General features: G+C 31.5%; 1 protein-coding gene across 1 annotated transcript in view; it reads left to right on the top strand.

Moving 5' to 3' along the window:
* Nucleotides 1-17,145, top strand: part of LOC108907184 — a 46,362-nt gene that overhangs the window by 14,486 nt on the left and 14,731 nt on the right. Inside the window, exons 6-8 of the mRNA XM_023455698.1 lie at nucleotides 5,631-5,763; nucleotides 10,398-10,463; nucleotides 15,375-15,495. Coding sequence (XP_023311466.1) covers nucleotides 5,631-5,763; nucleotides 10,398-10,463; nucleotides 15,375-15,495 — 320 coding nt within the window. The remainder of the gene's footprint in view (nucleotides 1-5,630; nucleotides 5,764-10,397; nucleotides 10,464-15,374; nucleotides 15,496-17,145) is intronic.

Genomic DNA, 17,145 nt, shown 5'->3' with positions numbered 1-17,145 from the left:
AATAGGAAACCTTTATAAAAGTTCACCTGAAAACTGACGTAGAATCCAAAATTGCAATAATATACAGGGTGTTCCATTTAAAATAAGGAGAATTATTTTAGTTGAGAAGGGTAGGTATGCCCGAAACTACTATTGCCCAAATTTTCAAAATTAAAATCGAAGTAGTCCCTAAAATATGTCTAATGTCTCGTCACTGTGAGACACCCTGTATATATATACATTTTTCTATGTCATTTTCCATCTATCTCTCGCCTCTACCTGCCTATTTACCTATCATCATCTGTGTTTCTATTTCAGTTTTAATCAGCAAGAAATCCGGACATGCTTATCTTTTTGATCCAGTCAACTTCCACGCCGATCATCCTTTCCTGTACTTCATTAAATCAAATGGTTTAATTCTTTTCGCTGGACGCTTCACGAATCCATAATATGCAATAAAGTATCTGTAAATACTACATTTTAAGAAAAATAAATATACTCAGTCTCCCAGAAAACAGACCTACCTTAGTCTAAAAATGTTTCGTTTAAACGTTACAAGATGTTAAAGTCTTACTCTTGGTTTTATATTAATATCAAATTCGGTACACGTTTTAGGGGTATAGGGAATAATCAAAATATGGGGGATGGGAAACGGGATGATGAGTGACCCCATCTTTTCGAAATTGTTTTCTTCACCAATGAATTTCTTAAGTAAAATGTATGAATTTCTGTATTATCTGCCTATTTCGTACGAAAAATGATTATTCTCTTAAAATTGACATATTTCTAGTAAGGTTCAATTTGCTGCATCAAAAAAATTGGGGCTTAAAATACCAAACTGATTGCTTACCTCAACAACGAAGAATTTTAACAACTATGTTTATACGAATTTTTCCATTAAGGATTGATATTTCGATTTTGCTATTCAATACAAAAACAATTAACTAATCTGATAACAATTTTATTTGACTGCTAAATGTTGAGGGAGTTATCCTCAACAAAGAGTCGAACCAGAACCAACAGCAAACATGACAAAGATTGACAGGCAACGAGCATTTCGAAAAGCACCATCGGTTGATGGATCATAGATGGACACCTTACGTTCCATTTCTTCTTAGTTTCTTACGCAGCCAGTACAAGATTTACTGGAAAATAATTTCACTGCTTCTTTCGTAGAGCCATAGAAACGATCTTAATTTTCATACGAAAGTTCGTTTTCATAAGAACACGTCAATGACATCGACGACCTAGGAGAATCCCAAAAGGTAATATTTACCTAATCCTCTTAAATTTGTACAGTCTATCTGTATCTACGTAAAGGAAAAAAAAGGTCAACAGTTTATTTGGTGTTTGCAACCTCTATTTTTTTTTGGAACAGCAGCTTGAACTTTCTATTTTCACTCCAAATCTTGCAATTTTATTTTTAATGGACCAAATATTATCGGACTGAGACTAAGTTGACTTAAACTGAATTATTTTAATTCAGGAATCTGTAATAGCTATATGACCAACGTTTTCTGGGATATCTTATAGGCAAGGTTCTTATTAAAAAAGTAGGTGCATCTTAGAAAAAAGCGTACAATTCCAAGGAAAAATTATAAATAAATTTGGATTGTAGAGTTTCTTTATCAAAAATGAATGTAATTTGAAAATTAGGTTAATAAGTCAAGGGTAAGGCAAATAGCAAATATGCTCAAAAAATTTCCTGACTTCATCATCAATATTTACAGTCATCTTGCATACAGTGTAGCTTTTAAATATTTTATAGAGCCTTCCAAAACTTCTACAAATTCTGTTACATTTTTTTTATTACTATTTAAATAGAAGATTGGAAGACACATGTTGAGATTTTTGAAAAGCTATATCTTGAGTTTGCCTTAATTTTCCGGCAGTTTATAATAAAAAGTAAACAGATTAATGAGTTCTTTAAAACGAGTCCCGATTTATTAAATTTAGAAAAGGTAAGTCTGATGTAAACAGTATCAACACGTTGTTTTCCATCCTGCCCTTTGATAGTTAAAAAAATGTTTAAAACAAAATTGGTATAGGATTAAATAGAGATTCTAAAAAATATTTTAGACCTTCATTGTATGCAAAAAATGTAAACTATGTAGTAACGTTTCTCTATAAACCATAGTAACTGCGCGTGCTAACGATAAAATTAGGACCTTGAATATTAGAAATCAGTTTTTGAGCCATATTTGTTAATAGATTTTTATCTCATAATTGCAGCCTGAATGGTGTTAGAGATAGATATATCATGCTATATAGTTTGAGAACTGATCAATTCAACTATATCACAGGAAATATTTTTATGTTGTAGTAATGGTTAGTAAAGTTACTTTTTAATATATTTTTTTATATTCAATTAGCGTCTTATAGCAGGTTATAGTTTAGATCAGATTAAGTTCCCTTTTTTTCAATTTTTTAAATTTAATATAACAATTACTAAACCAATTTGTTATATCCTTTGTTTCGTTTAGAAACTTTCTAGATATTTATTTTTCTTATGATGTATTTCAAAGTTTAAGTAATATTAAAAACAATAACAAATGACTTTTAAGCATTTTTCTTCATAAATTTCGTATATTTTCTAAATACAATTACTGTTGTTTTGTTATCAGTACTATTTTACAATCTGTGGAGCACTGGTGATTTTAAGTTAAGAGAAATATCCACAAAGTAAGAGTACTCAATTTTTTTTATACCTTCGTCAAAAAATCTCACGCCGCCTCTCGGGCCCATTGTTTCACGCACTGTGGACCTTATCGTCGGTAGACAACCTTTTTCCATCAATAAATACCTTCAGAGACGAGAAAAGATGAAAATCTGGCCTCGTCTCGCAGCTGGCGGGATTTGGAATGGCGACACTTATTCCAACACGCCACTACAACAACAGTTCTCAACTGAGACAAATGAGCGCGCGTTTTGGTCTTAACATCTTGGCCTTGAATTGTTAAAAACAAAAATCACAGAGCAGCAGATTCTCAATACTCTTACTTTGTGGATATGACTCGTATTTTCTCAATTTGTGTACTGAACTTAATAAGGGACCCTAAATATAACTAGTCCGACACTGCAAAAACCAGACGATATTTCGCTTTCGGCAAAAACCGAAAAAAATAAGTATATCAGAAAAATGTCTTGAATATAAATCCAGTGGCAAGACTCAAGAGAAGTTTTTGTCACCTTTGCAACGGAAACGGACCAAATTTGTTATAAATGCGGCATTTGCCAGATAAACCAACCTATGTCCGATATAACCATACATTTTATGGAAGATGAAAAAATTATCTTCATTTTAATGATAAAAATACAAAAGTTCTAGTTAAGCCTTTTTTTAAGTTTTGTTGACTTTTAGATCGTATATTTTTCCTTAAATAAAAAAAATCAATGTAATTTATTTCTGTTCTAATTATTTACATTTTCTAAAAAGTGTCCGATAAAACTCGAATTTCCTCTGTTAGTCCTTGGTTGTACACTAGATTTTTATAAATCACTAGAGAAGTCGTAGTCTGTTCAGAAAATAATCGAAAAAATCACAGAACTTTATTTTTTTTACTTTCTTATGAATGTTGGACAATACTGACCCTTGTCTCCACTAAAGTACCCATTTCGTTTATTCCCAGCGGTGTTTCCATTTCGTGAACAGTCTTGGATAGCTTCATTTGAAATGGCAATTAAAATCTGTGACGAATTTGCTTTCATGTTATCAATAATATGAAATAACAATATCACGAAAATTAAAAGAGATATCCACAATAATCCAAGAACATATGGTTATATGTTCATAACAGATGAGGTTATGTTCAACGCAATGCTGCCAACCACATAACACTAAATATCTGCATTAGCGCGCAATTCAAAGTTCGGTTATTTTCTGAATAGACCTCGTATATACTATGTCAAAAATTGCATACTGCATCAAATACATCATCGGTGACTTTTTGTAACGAATATCAGTTTTTATTTTCGAATGCCCCAAAATCTATAACATATATAATACATTAATCTGAACCTAGACTAAAATAAACACTATTTTCCACATTCAATACTCTTCATCGCTATTAATATATAGGATGTTCTAAATGTTCCACGAGAAGAATAGCTCACATCATTTTCTATTGACAAATAAAAAAGTTCTTATGAATGAAGGCAGCAAACGTTTTATCACTGATTTATTTATTATTGATATATTTATTATTGACATTTTGTATTCTATTTCAACTTCATCCATCCATCTCTGATCTATCTCTGTATGTATCTATCAACCTTTATTTCTGTTTCAGTTTTACCCATGCCGTTGTCCGCACATATTTATCGCTTTGATCCAGTCAACTTTCATGCCGACCACCCTTTCCTGTACTTCATTAAATCAAATGGATTAATTCTTTTCGCTGGACGTTTCACAAATCCATAACGTAATACAGTGTTTATTGAAAATACATTTTCAGAGTAAAGAATAAATAAATGCTTCTGTTATAGTATATAGAAATTAATACTTAATTTTTGCGAATCACCTCCTAACCGTTAAAAAAAGTTGACCTTTTTTTAACATGTGAATGTTTTAGTGAAATAAAATATAGCGATTTAAAAGGTCGCAAATATGAACAAGCTAGAAGTTCCGATATTATGACGTCACGCGGAGAGTAAATAGGGATTTGTGGATCCACGTCCATACCCTGCGATGCCGTTAATAATTACTTACTTATTTCTACAGCATAACTTTCGTATCGTGTGCGTTTTAAAATGATGTAATTTTTTTAAATCTATGTGATTTTTTATATAACTTTGCTTGCTTCGGTGAGTATTGACCTTGAAATTTGGTACAAACCACATTGAAGGGAAGCAGGATTTAGTGGCGAAGTTAGATTTGAAATAATAAATACGCTAATCAATTTTTGTCAAATCCGTTGTCGAAAATAAATAAATAAATGAACAAATAGGTAAATAAATAAATAAATAAATAAATAAATAAATTAGTTAATACACGGTCGATAGCCGCACGGTTTAAGGCGTCAGTACTTAAATCGATGTGTCGATCTGCCCGGGTTTCGAATCCCGCGGCCGGTAGACCGTAGATTAGCTATGCTTATACGGAGGATTGGCACCCACTGTGCAGGTATGGTAGGGTGGAAGAATGTTGGCTTGGGTCAATGTGAGATATTGACACCGGTTGGCATTTGACCACCCCCCTAATTAATGAGGTTTTTCGGGTTTCCCTCATTCCTGCACTGAATGGTGGTTAGGGCCTACCAACATAAGTCGTTCCTGGGCGCAAATGCGGCCTGCGTAATAATAATATGCCGCCTCCTCTCCCGCACAAGTCTCCGACTTCTGGGCTAACTCTCGTAGTTAGAATGAGGAGTAGAGATATTATTATTATTATATTATAAAGTAGACTTTGATAATTGAAAATAAATTCAGATATTTCCATTTAAAATGGGAACCACTATATTTTCCTTTTTTTATATAAGTGGGCAGCAAAGTAAAATCTATTTAGCAAAAGTGCATAGTAGCCTTTTATCATATAATGGGCAAATTATATATTATATCTGCAAAGGTTACATTTACACATACCCGTACAAATTGCTATCTTTCTATCGTTCATCTGTCTGTCTATCTATCTATCATCTATATTTCTATTTCAGTGTTAATCAACAGAAAATCTGCTATACCAATGTATCGTTATGATTCAGTCTACTTTTATGCTGACCATCCTTTCCTGTATTTGATTAAATCAAAAGGATTAATTCTTTTCGCTGGACGCTTCACAAATCCATGACGCACACTGTCTGCAAATTATTCTTTTAAGTATTTAAAAAACGACCAGAGCTAAAAATAAAATGTTTGTATTTAAGCGATATTTTTTAATGTTATTTGTTATTTTCTTATAATTACATATTTTTTGTATACGTGCAGTAAAGTATATTTGAAAACATGTGTGTAGTAGCGTTTTGTTGTTTCTTGAAATTTCCAGAAATTCCTGTCCGTCAGAAATTGTGTCTTGGAATTTGTAAAGAAACGGGAAGATGTGTAAATTCCTTTTTCTCGATTTATTCCACCCAAATAAGGAATGTAAGCACAGATGCACATTTTAATATGCACTTATAATAATTTGATTTATACAGGGTGATTCGTTTTCGGAGGGATGACCAAAGTTGTATTTTTTAAATGGAACACCCTATATTTTACATGAAACTTTCGTAATAGATACTATATGCCAAAAATCAGTCGTTTCCGAGATATTTTACTAAAATAAATTACAAACCACGTATACCACTCATGAACTTTAACACAGGATAAATAATCATCACCATAAACTTGATTCATCAATTGAAACGTTTCGGTAAAAGTTTTACCAAGTTTAAAACAAAACTTAATACTAGCTTTTTGTTCGATGCTCATAATTCTGTATTGATGACACAAACTTACTGTCACTTCAAACGTAATAACTCCGCTTCTATTCATACAGTACATTAGTGAAGCATTTACCTTTCCGACGCATGTAATTGCCAAGAGATGACCTTACTGGAAACACCCATTTATGAAAACGCACCTTGTATTTCATATGCTATGTATGTGCCACTAGCTATCCGTGAAAACATGTGGTACCCACATAATAGAGCTCCTGCTCATAGTACATTAGCTGTTCGACAATGGTTACATTTAAATTTTCCTGGGAGATGGATAGGTCGAGGGAACGATGCACCAGTCAAATGGCCTGCGCGCTCACCGCATCTCACACTCATAGGCTACTTTTTATGGGGTCAATTAAAAAATGTTGTTCATTCCAACCCTATTGATGTGTCGAGATGCTTCGTCAAAGAATTTTTGCAGCAGCTGAGGAAGTAAAGAATGACATACACATTTTTTCAAGAGTTCGTCGTAATTCTAACTGTTATTTCATATGAGATTTCTTTAATGCAGGGTTTAAATAATTTCACATGAACAAGAAAATGTGTTTTTTAATGAAGACACCGAAAAAACAATTAAATAGAAATTATGCAGTGTATTCACACATGCTAAAATAATACGCAAAAAGAGTAAAGTAAATTTAAAACAGGAAAAATAATGTTGTCAGTTGATTTCTGCGCCCCCTTTTGGTCAAATTTTAAAATACAGATATACAACTAATAAGTACTGTGAGGCAACGCGTTCTGAATTTATTAACAAAAGTGTCTGTTTGTACCTTGGTATTTGTGGAGGTATAAATCCGTAACACTAATTTATGAAATTAAAAATATCTCCTCAACGGTTGGCTTTAGCCATTTTCAATAAGTATACCTTTATTGTTAAAAAGTCCAATATTTCATATTTTGTTACTAAAGGCTGTATACAGGGGTTGGCAAAAAAGTTACTACATATTCAATGTATAACGTTGCCTGCAGAGGGTGCCTCGTACTCGATAATCAAAAATCATAATTATATTATTTATTATTTTTCCCATCATTAAAAAACCTCTCTGTTGAAAATTTGAAACATTTCTGACTAAAATTACAGAAATTATTAAGGAAAAAACATTTTTTATTTTTCACTTTGGCACCCTGTATTTTTTTTTATTATGCGCCTTGGGATATAGGTGTGTTAGGGTAAATCGATTTATTTTCATCCAAGGAATCTCTGGTATCATTTGTGCCCCTCCATTAAAATACACCCTATATATAAAAGTCAGTAATAAATCACCTACATTTATACAGTACGCGCCTAAAGTATGGAATAAATTCAGTAAAAACGAAACAAATTTTTTTTTGGAAAAATCTTCGAACAGGTTTTTAATTTAAAAAATACATATTTTAGCATAAAAGGCGATTTTCAACCGTCACTTATTTTCGAGTAATGACGTCATCGACATTTTTTTTAAATAGCAACCCCCTATTTTTTTCTTAATTCTGAAAGATCGTTTCATTGTTGATCTGACAGTATTAAAATGTTGCTATCTTACATAGGAAAGTTTTCGAGTAAATAACGATTGAATGTCAGAAAACCCAAATCAATTAAAATAAAGCAAAAACGTTATCAAAAGTTTTTCGAAATGCCTGAAGTTTTTTATGGATCACGTACGTGTAAATCTTTACAAAGTGTCACTGCCATACCGACTTTCTATTGTAAGCGATATAAAAATTATTGTTGAATTTAAAGTATTATGTCACATTTAACTGTCACACAAAGAACTGAAATTTTAATTCTTATCGGATGCGGAGATAAGACTAGAACGCAGCAGCAAGTTTGCGATTTATTTAATGAAAAACATTCAGATCAACGTATCAGCCAATCAACAGTCAGTAAGATAGAATCTAAATTTAAAGAAACTGGCAATGTTGTAGATATTCCAAAACCTGGATGTCCAAGCGTTAGTGAAGATTACAAACAGAACATTTTGATAAGTATGGTAGATAATCCTCATAACACTTCACGATTGGTTGCATTAAACAATGAAATTAGTCAGACCACAGTGCTACGTATCCTGAGGTAGGAAAAATATCATCTCCACAAAATTCAACTTGTGCAGGAACTCAATGAAGACGATCCCGACCGCCGCTTACACTTTTGTGAAATTATGACGGATTTATGTCAAGTAAATAGAGATTTACGCCGGCAAATACTTTTTTTCAGACGAGGCCACGTTTTGTCTCAATGGTACAGTGAACCGTCAAACTTGCAGGTATTGGAGTCGGGAAAATCCTCATTGGATGGCAGAGACACATACCCAACACCCACAAAAATTAAATGTGTGGGCTGGAATAGTTGACAACAGAATAGTAGTGCCTTTCTTCTTTCCCTTACAGGAGAAAGATATTTATAGTTTTTACAAAATGACCTTGTTCCAGCGCTTGCAGTAATTTTTCCTAACAATAATGACCCTGATATTCCTGATGACACCATATGGTTTCAGCAAGACGGTGCACCTCCGCACTATGCGCGCACTTTTCGAGATTTTCTGGACAATTGTTTTCCTAGGAGGTGGATTGGCAGCAGACGAGGACCGATAGAATGGCCCGTGAGATCCCCAGATCTTACACCCCTGGACTATTTCTTATGGGGCTACTTAAAGTCCAAAGTGTACGTTAATAGACCACATAATTTAGAAGAACTCCAAAATTGTATTATAGATGAAATACACAGAGTTACCCCAGAAATAATTCATAATGTGCAAGAAGAATTTCTACACAGACTTGCGTATTGTCAAGAAGTAGGTGGGTGGCAATTTGAACACTTAATTTAGGTAGTAAACTTAATGAATTGTATTGCTTGACATAGGAATTGTTATTTTTTAATGAATAAAATTTACGTTTGTCGGATCGACAATGAAACGATCTTTCAGAATCAAGAAAAAAAATAGGGGGATGCTATTTAAAAAAAAATGTCGATGACGTCATTACTCGAAAACAAATGACGGCTGAAAATCGCTTTTTATGCTTAAATATGTATTTTTTAAATTAAAAATCGAATAGTTCGAGGATTTTTCCCAAAAAAAAATTTGTTTCGTTTTTACTGAATTTATTCCATACTTTAGGCGCGTACTGTATATTTGGTAGTAAAACATACAAGACTATGGTTTTTCACATTGCATTACACTAACATTCGTTATATAGACCTGATAAATCGGTTTTTGGCTGCGGATTCGAATTCAGCATCAAAAAATGCACAAGATCTATGTACTTATCTTTCTGATACAGGAACTTTTTGTTTGAGGATCTGATAAATACATTTTATAGCTATCAATTCAGCAGTTAAAAATGAAGAAAGAGATAAATTCTAACTTAAACTTCAGTTAAACAAGTTTGTTTGTTATTATAATACCAGGTAGGTTATAGGTTTACTAATACGAGTAGTAATAAACCATAAAATCGTTATGCTTTTCCAATAACCATCAAAACAATTCCAGCTAAAAACGGTTAATAATATTCTCTGAACTGAAGATTGTAAATACGTCAACGAAAGCGGATTTTCCTAAAGTCGTCAAATTTTATTTTACAGAAAGCCTATTTTTTGACAAAGGGGAATTTAAAATTATATTTTTGCAAATTTTCTTTTAGAAAATAGTTTCAATTACTTACTTTAAAATCAAAGAAATCGTTAACAATTATGAATCATCCCGTGCTTTCGATTTCTCGCATTTTTTCCTTAGAAAAATAACGGGGAGAATATTTTGATTCATTCTGTATAATTAAATTACGTTTTACGATCTTATATAATTTCAGGTATAGAAACAAATACAAAGATTTATAAATAATTGTGGCTACATAAGTAAGTGATAAACCAGCTCCTGATCAAATTGACCTCACAAATACCGAACGTAAACAAGGGAAAATCCTGTTTCTAACTGATGATAAAACTGAGACGTTTATTCTCGAGTTTTATGGAGGGGAAACAAATAAATATATTTCGTTGTTGGCTGCTGTGTAATTATTCAGCAAAAAAAGTAACACCGCTATTACATCTGTGACCATTCAACAGTCAGTTCAAGATATCTTCAGAAGGTAAGATACTTTATTAAATTCTTGTAAACTCGTATACAACCTCATATTAAAACTCTATTATCTCTAACAAGGGGATAATATTACTACAATCGCATATGAAATCAACATCAAATATATGTACTGGTTCAACATATGGTTTGTGTCAAAATCTCTTGAGCGAAATGCTTAGTATGGAAAATAATAATACACACTTTTATAGCAGAAATAAATTTAAATCTATCTTTTACACAATATGTTTTTCGGCTCATTACCATTTGCAGTAAAATAGGATTAGTCATTTGTCGGGTTTTAATTTAATAATTTTCTGTAACTTAACATCTTATTTTGCAAAAGCTTTTCCACATTTTCAGTCTTAATATAAAAAAGGATAATTCAAATAAATACAGCTCATTCCGAATTTCAATAATTTTGAGGGTGGCAGAATTTTTATCAGCTTGCTTATATAAATGGTATCTACAAAACAAAGGTTACGAGACAATTTTATAAATGTTACATTTTGTTATTTTAATACAATCTGTTACATAAAAATTCACAAAAGGTCAGCGCATTAGAGGTCACTATTTATGGTTATTGTTTACTATCTTATGAACTTGAAAGATGTTCAGCAACCATAAATTTAAGATAAAGTCTTTGTGAAGATAAATTGCAACCTCTGTTACCTCTGGCCTTGTTGACAAGAACCTTTGAAATATTCGGAGAACATTGTCTGGGACAAATTTTTTCTCTATTGTTGCAATTTCTTCTTATTAATTAAATATTTGAATAGTATAAAATACAGTGATGAAACATATGCGACTATGTATAATTATCATCCTATATTTGTTTTGACTCTAATATTAATTTGAAGAGACTCCTAAAAAACCTGCACACCTTCAATCTTTAGTGTTTGATTTTTGTTGAATTATACATTCTCTCAAGATTATTGTGAAGATTTTGTTTATCGGAATGACTAGTAATTGATTACTACAAGCCGAAAAAAAATATTGACTATTTAATTATTATTTATTTTATTTATTATTTATATAAATAAACATGTATAATGTATGGAATGACAGGATAAGAAAACTACAGTAGGTACGTATTTTGAGAAGTACAGACACCGTCATAATTTATTAGGTACCAAGAAATGCTGGAAATGTGAAATGAGATTTACCCATTGTATTCCGAGTATATTAATAATTAAAGTTTACCACATATAGTTCAATAAACATTAGTTTACCTTTTTAATTCCTATACTACAGAATTTCGTCACTCATTAATAGTCCGGGCGATTTGTTTTTTTTTTTCAAAAATCGGGCCAATGTCGAATTTTATGGGCTTAAAATTAAGTAAAAAATACACAGAATAAAAGCCTAAATTTGTGTATTTGTAGAGGTCGAGCGTCATATTGTTTACAACAAAAGAAACAAAAAATTGTTTTTTTAGTTTTTCGCTTATATCTCCGAAAATAAGCCTCTAATCGACATGAGCTATACTTATCGATTTTGTTCCCGAGGAAATTTTCTACAAGGATAGGCTTTTGCGAGAGCTCAATTTTTTTTTACATTGTAAAATTAGCGGTGAAAAAAAATGTGCAAAATTTTCAGCATTAAATAAAAACAACGAATTTGACTGAAATTGGATGAAACTATAGGAAAAGATAACTGTTGGGATGCTCAACAAATACGCGCAATCCGGACCCCCAATTTAAAAATGGCGGCCTACTGCAAAATTATAAAGTCGAAATTGCGAGCGCGTGTACAGGGTGTCCCTGAAAAGGATGGACAACGCTTGACCACAAGTTCCTTCGATGAAGATAAGACTATTTAGCCTAACTTACCTATATACAAAAGTGCTCGCCTACTGAGATATAGCCTTCTAAATATAGAATAGATAACCTAGTTTTTTTCAAATAATTTGAAAACTATTTTTCTTAGAAACTTCAAATTTGATACACTTATTTTTTTATGTAAGGGCAAGGTAAATATAAAATTTGGTGAGAATACATGTACAGGATGTTCTCTTTCTAGTGCCTGTGCGCCACTGGCTATCCCGTAACTTTTTTGTGTGTGCGCCAATGACGACAGAAGCTTTAATTTAGAAGATTTTTTTGCTCTTACAAAATTTTGATATCGTTTATGGATTTCGAGTAAAACTGGCTTTTTTATACATTAAATATAGGCAAAATTCCGATTTGTAAAAAATAATTTATAACTGCAGCCTCAAAACAGGGAATAATAATGAAAAAACGTCACATTAAAAAAAAATAACTACACATTTTTAGTATTAGTTTATCAATCAATAAAATAAAAATCAACACTAATATTTTAAATAAACAGTATCAACTAATAATGTAAGAAAGTCAACATTAACATTTTAAATAAACCTAAATTGATATTTGTAATCAGATTAAAATAATACTACAGTAAATGCTCAAAGTACTTCCTTGTTCTTAAAGGCAAGCATTAGTTCTTCGAAAATTAAAATGAATTTTATCCAATAATTGTGCATTACCTCTCATAACACTAATTTCATGTTGAATTCTTTCCCATTATTCGTTTTCTGTATTTACTGAAAAGTTATAAACTGTGGTCCGCAACGCTTCCCAAAGGAAATAATTACATGGGTTTAGGTCCGGGGATCGAGGTGGCCATTTTAAAGGGGCATTATTTCCTATACCTATCCATCTGTTAGTATAGTAACCTGTAATAACTGGTCTTTTAATACTCTATTAACGGAACTTCTGCCGCTAAACGCCTTTTATTTACTTGAGGAATTTCTTTGACCCTTTCCAAAATTTGTTCCTCGAGCTGAATAGTTCCGGCCGTACATTATCCACGATTTAATGTTACAGTTAAAAGTTGTGATTTGGAATTCTTCGATTAGGAAAACTCAGCATATGTTCGAACAGTAGCACAATAATTTCCTTCACAATAACCCAAAACTAATAACATATCAATTTGTTCAGCAAAAGTATAAATTGCAGTAAAAAACAAAGTAAACTGAAATTAAATCACAGCTAGCTTGACACGGAACCTTTTAATTATTGTTATGAATTTGTTTCTTTGCTATATGGCATCTCGTACTAGACTATTCTATTTATCTTATATATTATTTAATGTGTAAAAAATGCCAATTTTACTCGAAATCAATAAACGATAAAAAATTTTGTAAGAGGCAAAAAATCTTCTAAAGTAGTGCTTATTTTTAAAAATACAAATTCTGTCGTCATTGATGTACACACAAAAAAATTAAGGGATAGCCAAATTCGACCACGAAATGACCAAGTAAACGTTCGGCTGAGCGGTAGCCAGGAGAGGGAAGCGCTATGACGTCATAGTGCCCTTGCTGCGCTCGGCTTCGCAAAATTCTTACTTATGCTTTTGATATCTTCACAAGAAGGACTTTTTACGTATTTAAAACCAAAAGTTAATTATTTCTTTGAAAAAATGATCAATCAGTACCATATTTGCGTGCTCAGAAAACATCGACGTATAAAATACAGTCTCAAAATTAATTGTTATTGCGTAAATTGTGTCTAGAATATTATTGAATACAATATCAACATTGCATGTAAGTACTGCATTTAATAGTATTTAAAAGAACTGTTACATTCAATTTTACCATATTCTATTCAATGAATTGTATTGCCAGCGAGAGTTGTCTTTTCTTAATTTTTATAAGAAAAGTAAAATAAATATTTAATGTATATTTTAGACTTCGATGAATTTTGCCATTTTGCCACATTCAAATCACGTGCTCTACAACGTAAACCATTAACTTGAAAAATTAACGTCACCATGAATGGAAAAAAAAATTGTGCGTCGGCCAATTAATTGGAAACGATAGCAAACAATAATTTAATCATTTTTTTTCTCTAATTTATTGAAGAAATTTCAAACTCTTTCACTGTTACTATTATTAGAGTGTACTTGTTTATTTTTTTATAACATAATAGTTGTACATTTTGAAAAACAATTTTAAATCTTATCTTATTTGAAACAGCTACATTTTTATACGGCAAACTAATTGACAACATGACTTTTAAAGCTATAAATTCTTAACGTTAAACACATTTTTTCTAAATCTTAATGCTAATACTTAGTAGGAAACCCATTTGCTTCAATTACCTTCAAATATCTTCTGGGCATAGACTCTACTAAACGCTTACTGGAATATCGGCCACTGCCCGCTTCATGCCGTCAAACAATTCGTCAAAACTTTGAAAAGTTTTCCAGCTTAGCATTTTTTTCTGTACCATCTAAATATTTTCAATAGGATTAAGGTCTGGACTACAAGAAGCTGTTATCTTGAAGCCAGGCACTTACCCTTCTAGCAGAATGCTTCGGATCTTTATCTTGCTGGAATTTCCAAAGTACTTATAAGTTCCCTTCTGCGTAAGGTTGAATGACATTTTCCAATATGTTAATGTATTCATATAAAAATGGATAACCGAGCTCGGGGCCTTTATAATCGAACAGACTGTATATAGCAGCATTTCTGGATTTAACGACAAGGTTTTATTACTTACCCACTTGACGCCAGTAAAACTTTTAATGTTCCATAAAAACTAGTCGTGATTACCTTTGTGTTTAACAGAGAATAGTGCAATATTTTGCGAAATAGTAATTTTAAATACAATAAAAAATTTAAGATAAGGCGGAATTTTTCCAGTTAGTGTTCGCGGGTTACTGTTTAAAAATAGTGGCCTCTAATAATAAGTAGTCACTTGTGCACTGCTAAAGTTCGGATATATTTTTACAACAGTTGATACTATCAGTTTTTTTTTTCATGAAGTTTTTAACAGCTGAATACCTAACAGCCGTATAACGCGGTAAGGGACAGATATATCTTGTATGTGTACTAGCTTTAATCTACCTTCTTTCCATTTCTTAATCTAGCAAATTTCAACTTCATCTTATTGTTTTTAAGGAAAATGAAGTGTGTTCTTTTGTTGACCTTATTGTACGGGGTACTGGGAGTACCAGTAGAGGATGAAGCATTACAGGAATTTGTTGCTGGGAATCACAAGTTTACAGCTGCTGTCTACAAGGTATGTACCGCATTTATTTTTATTATTATTTTGTCAAATATTCGCTATAACCGTTTAAAATACCTATTTTTTTACAATGGGTAACACAAATACGAAAATAATTCTCTTTACATGACACTGGCGATCTTTATTTTTTTTTTATAGATACCCTACAACGAATTGTTGAGATAACCCAGCTTATTTTATTTATTTTCAAAGATATAGAAACAAGAATAATCATTTTTACTTACATATATTCTCTGTTACTATCCGGGTCTGTAAATATTTGTACACATTTGCAATAACAGAAATAATGTTTATTAAAATAATATTTATTTGTATATTGCGATACTGTATCGTAAATAATTTAAATTATTAAAATATAGGGTATCTCTTACGTTCATGTCATAGTGCAGGAGGATTATTTCAGACGAAAAAGAAATACAGGGTGTTAAAGTTTAAAAAATATCATATTTATTCAGATACCCATCTCTGAAGATGTTAGACTTAAGGACGGGATTTTGTACAAAAAATATCGACCAGCGTGAGTCACGAAACGGGACCCCGGCAAGTGCTGCTCTAGCTCTAGCGGCCAACGCTTCAAGATGTGTTGTTTAATAATAATTTACGCTGGACCGATATTTTAACAGGCCTCTCGCCCGATTGTTCAGGAACGGCTCCAATTTGTGTACATACAGTCTTATAAGGAAAGAGAGTAAAGATTTTATTAATCATTAATAGATTATCGAGGACAATAATAATTTTTTTATTAAGTAGGCAATAATTGTTAGTTAGAAGCTTAAACAATCTTAGAATTACCATTCCCTTATTATAAAAGCGGATATAATTTTTAAAATTCCATGTAGTTTATTCTTCAAAAGCTTAAAAAACGTATAAAAGGAATAGTCAACAGTCTAATGTTTATATTTTCACGTTAACAATACGATACGTAAATTACCTGCTATTTTCAGTAAAAATGATATAACTTGAATTATTTTTTTACTTTGGTGAATCGTATTAATTTAAAAAACACTGCCTAATTATAGAAACTTGCTACTAATTACGTTTGGAGAATAATATGTATAGTAGGGTGGTCTAAAAAAAAAACGATTTTTTTTTTCGTGTCTCTTGTGAAAATATGTTAGTTTATCATGTTTTAAGAGCCCCCTCAGAAAATCAGCTCAAAAAATTTTTTTTAAAGGTCGCTCAAGATTTTTAAAAATTTCTAAAGGTCACTCATAATTATTTTAATTTTCAGAGTTGAGCGACCTCTAAAAAATAAAAAATTAAAAAAAATTAAAAAATTATGTGCGGTAGTAAACTTTGCCTCGAGACATTTATTAAGTGTCTCGTGATTAATTTCTATTATTTTGTTGATCAAAGTCAATGAAAAAAATTGTTAGTTCGTTGATATTTATTTTTTAGAGGCCGTTTGAAAACATAGGTACCTGCCTACACTACTTTGAAAATTAAAATAATTATGAGTGACCTTTAGGAATTAAAATATCGATTTGAAATTTTCAGAATCGAGATTTTTTTCAACCTAGACGCTAAAATAACGAGAAAAAAAATTAAACAAAAAAAAATCAAATTTTTACTGACTATAAGTCGCACTATCGTCTTTAGTACTGTGAAGGTCATTTGTCTCTAAAGCTCTTTTTTTATTTTTAA

Source organism: Anoplophora glabripennis, unplaced genomic scaffold, assembly GCF_000390285.2.
Source record: "Anoplophora glabripennis isolate ALB-LARVAE unplaced genomic scaffold, Agla_2.0 scaffold87, whole genome shotgun sequence".
Taxonomy (NCBI): Eukaryota; Metazoa; Arthropoda; class Insecta; order Coleoptera; family Cerambycidae; genus Anoplophora; species Anoplophora glabripennis.
The sequence above is the reverse complement of the archived record's forward strand: the minus strand, read 5'-3'. Positions and strand labels throughout refer to the sequence as shown.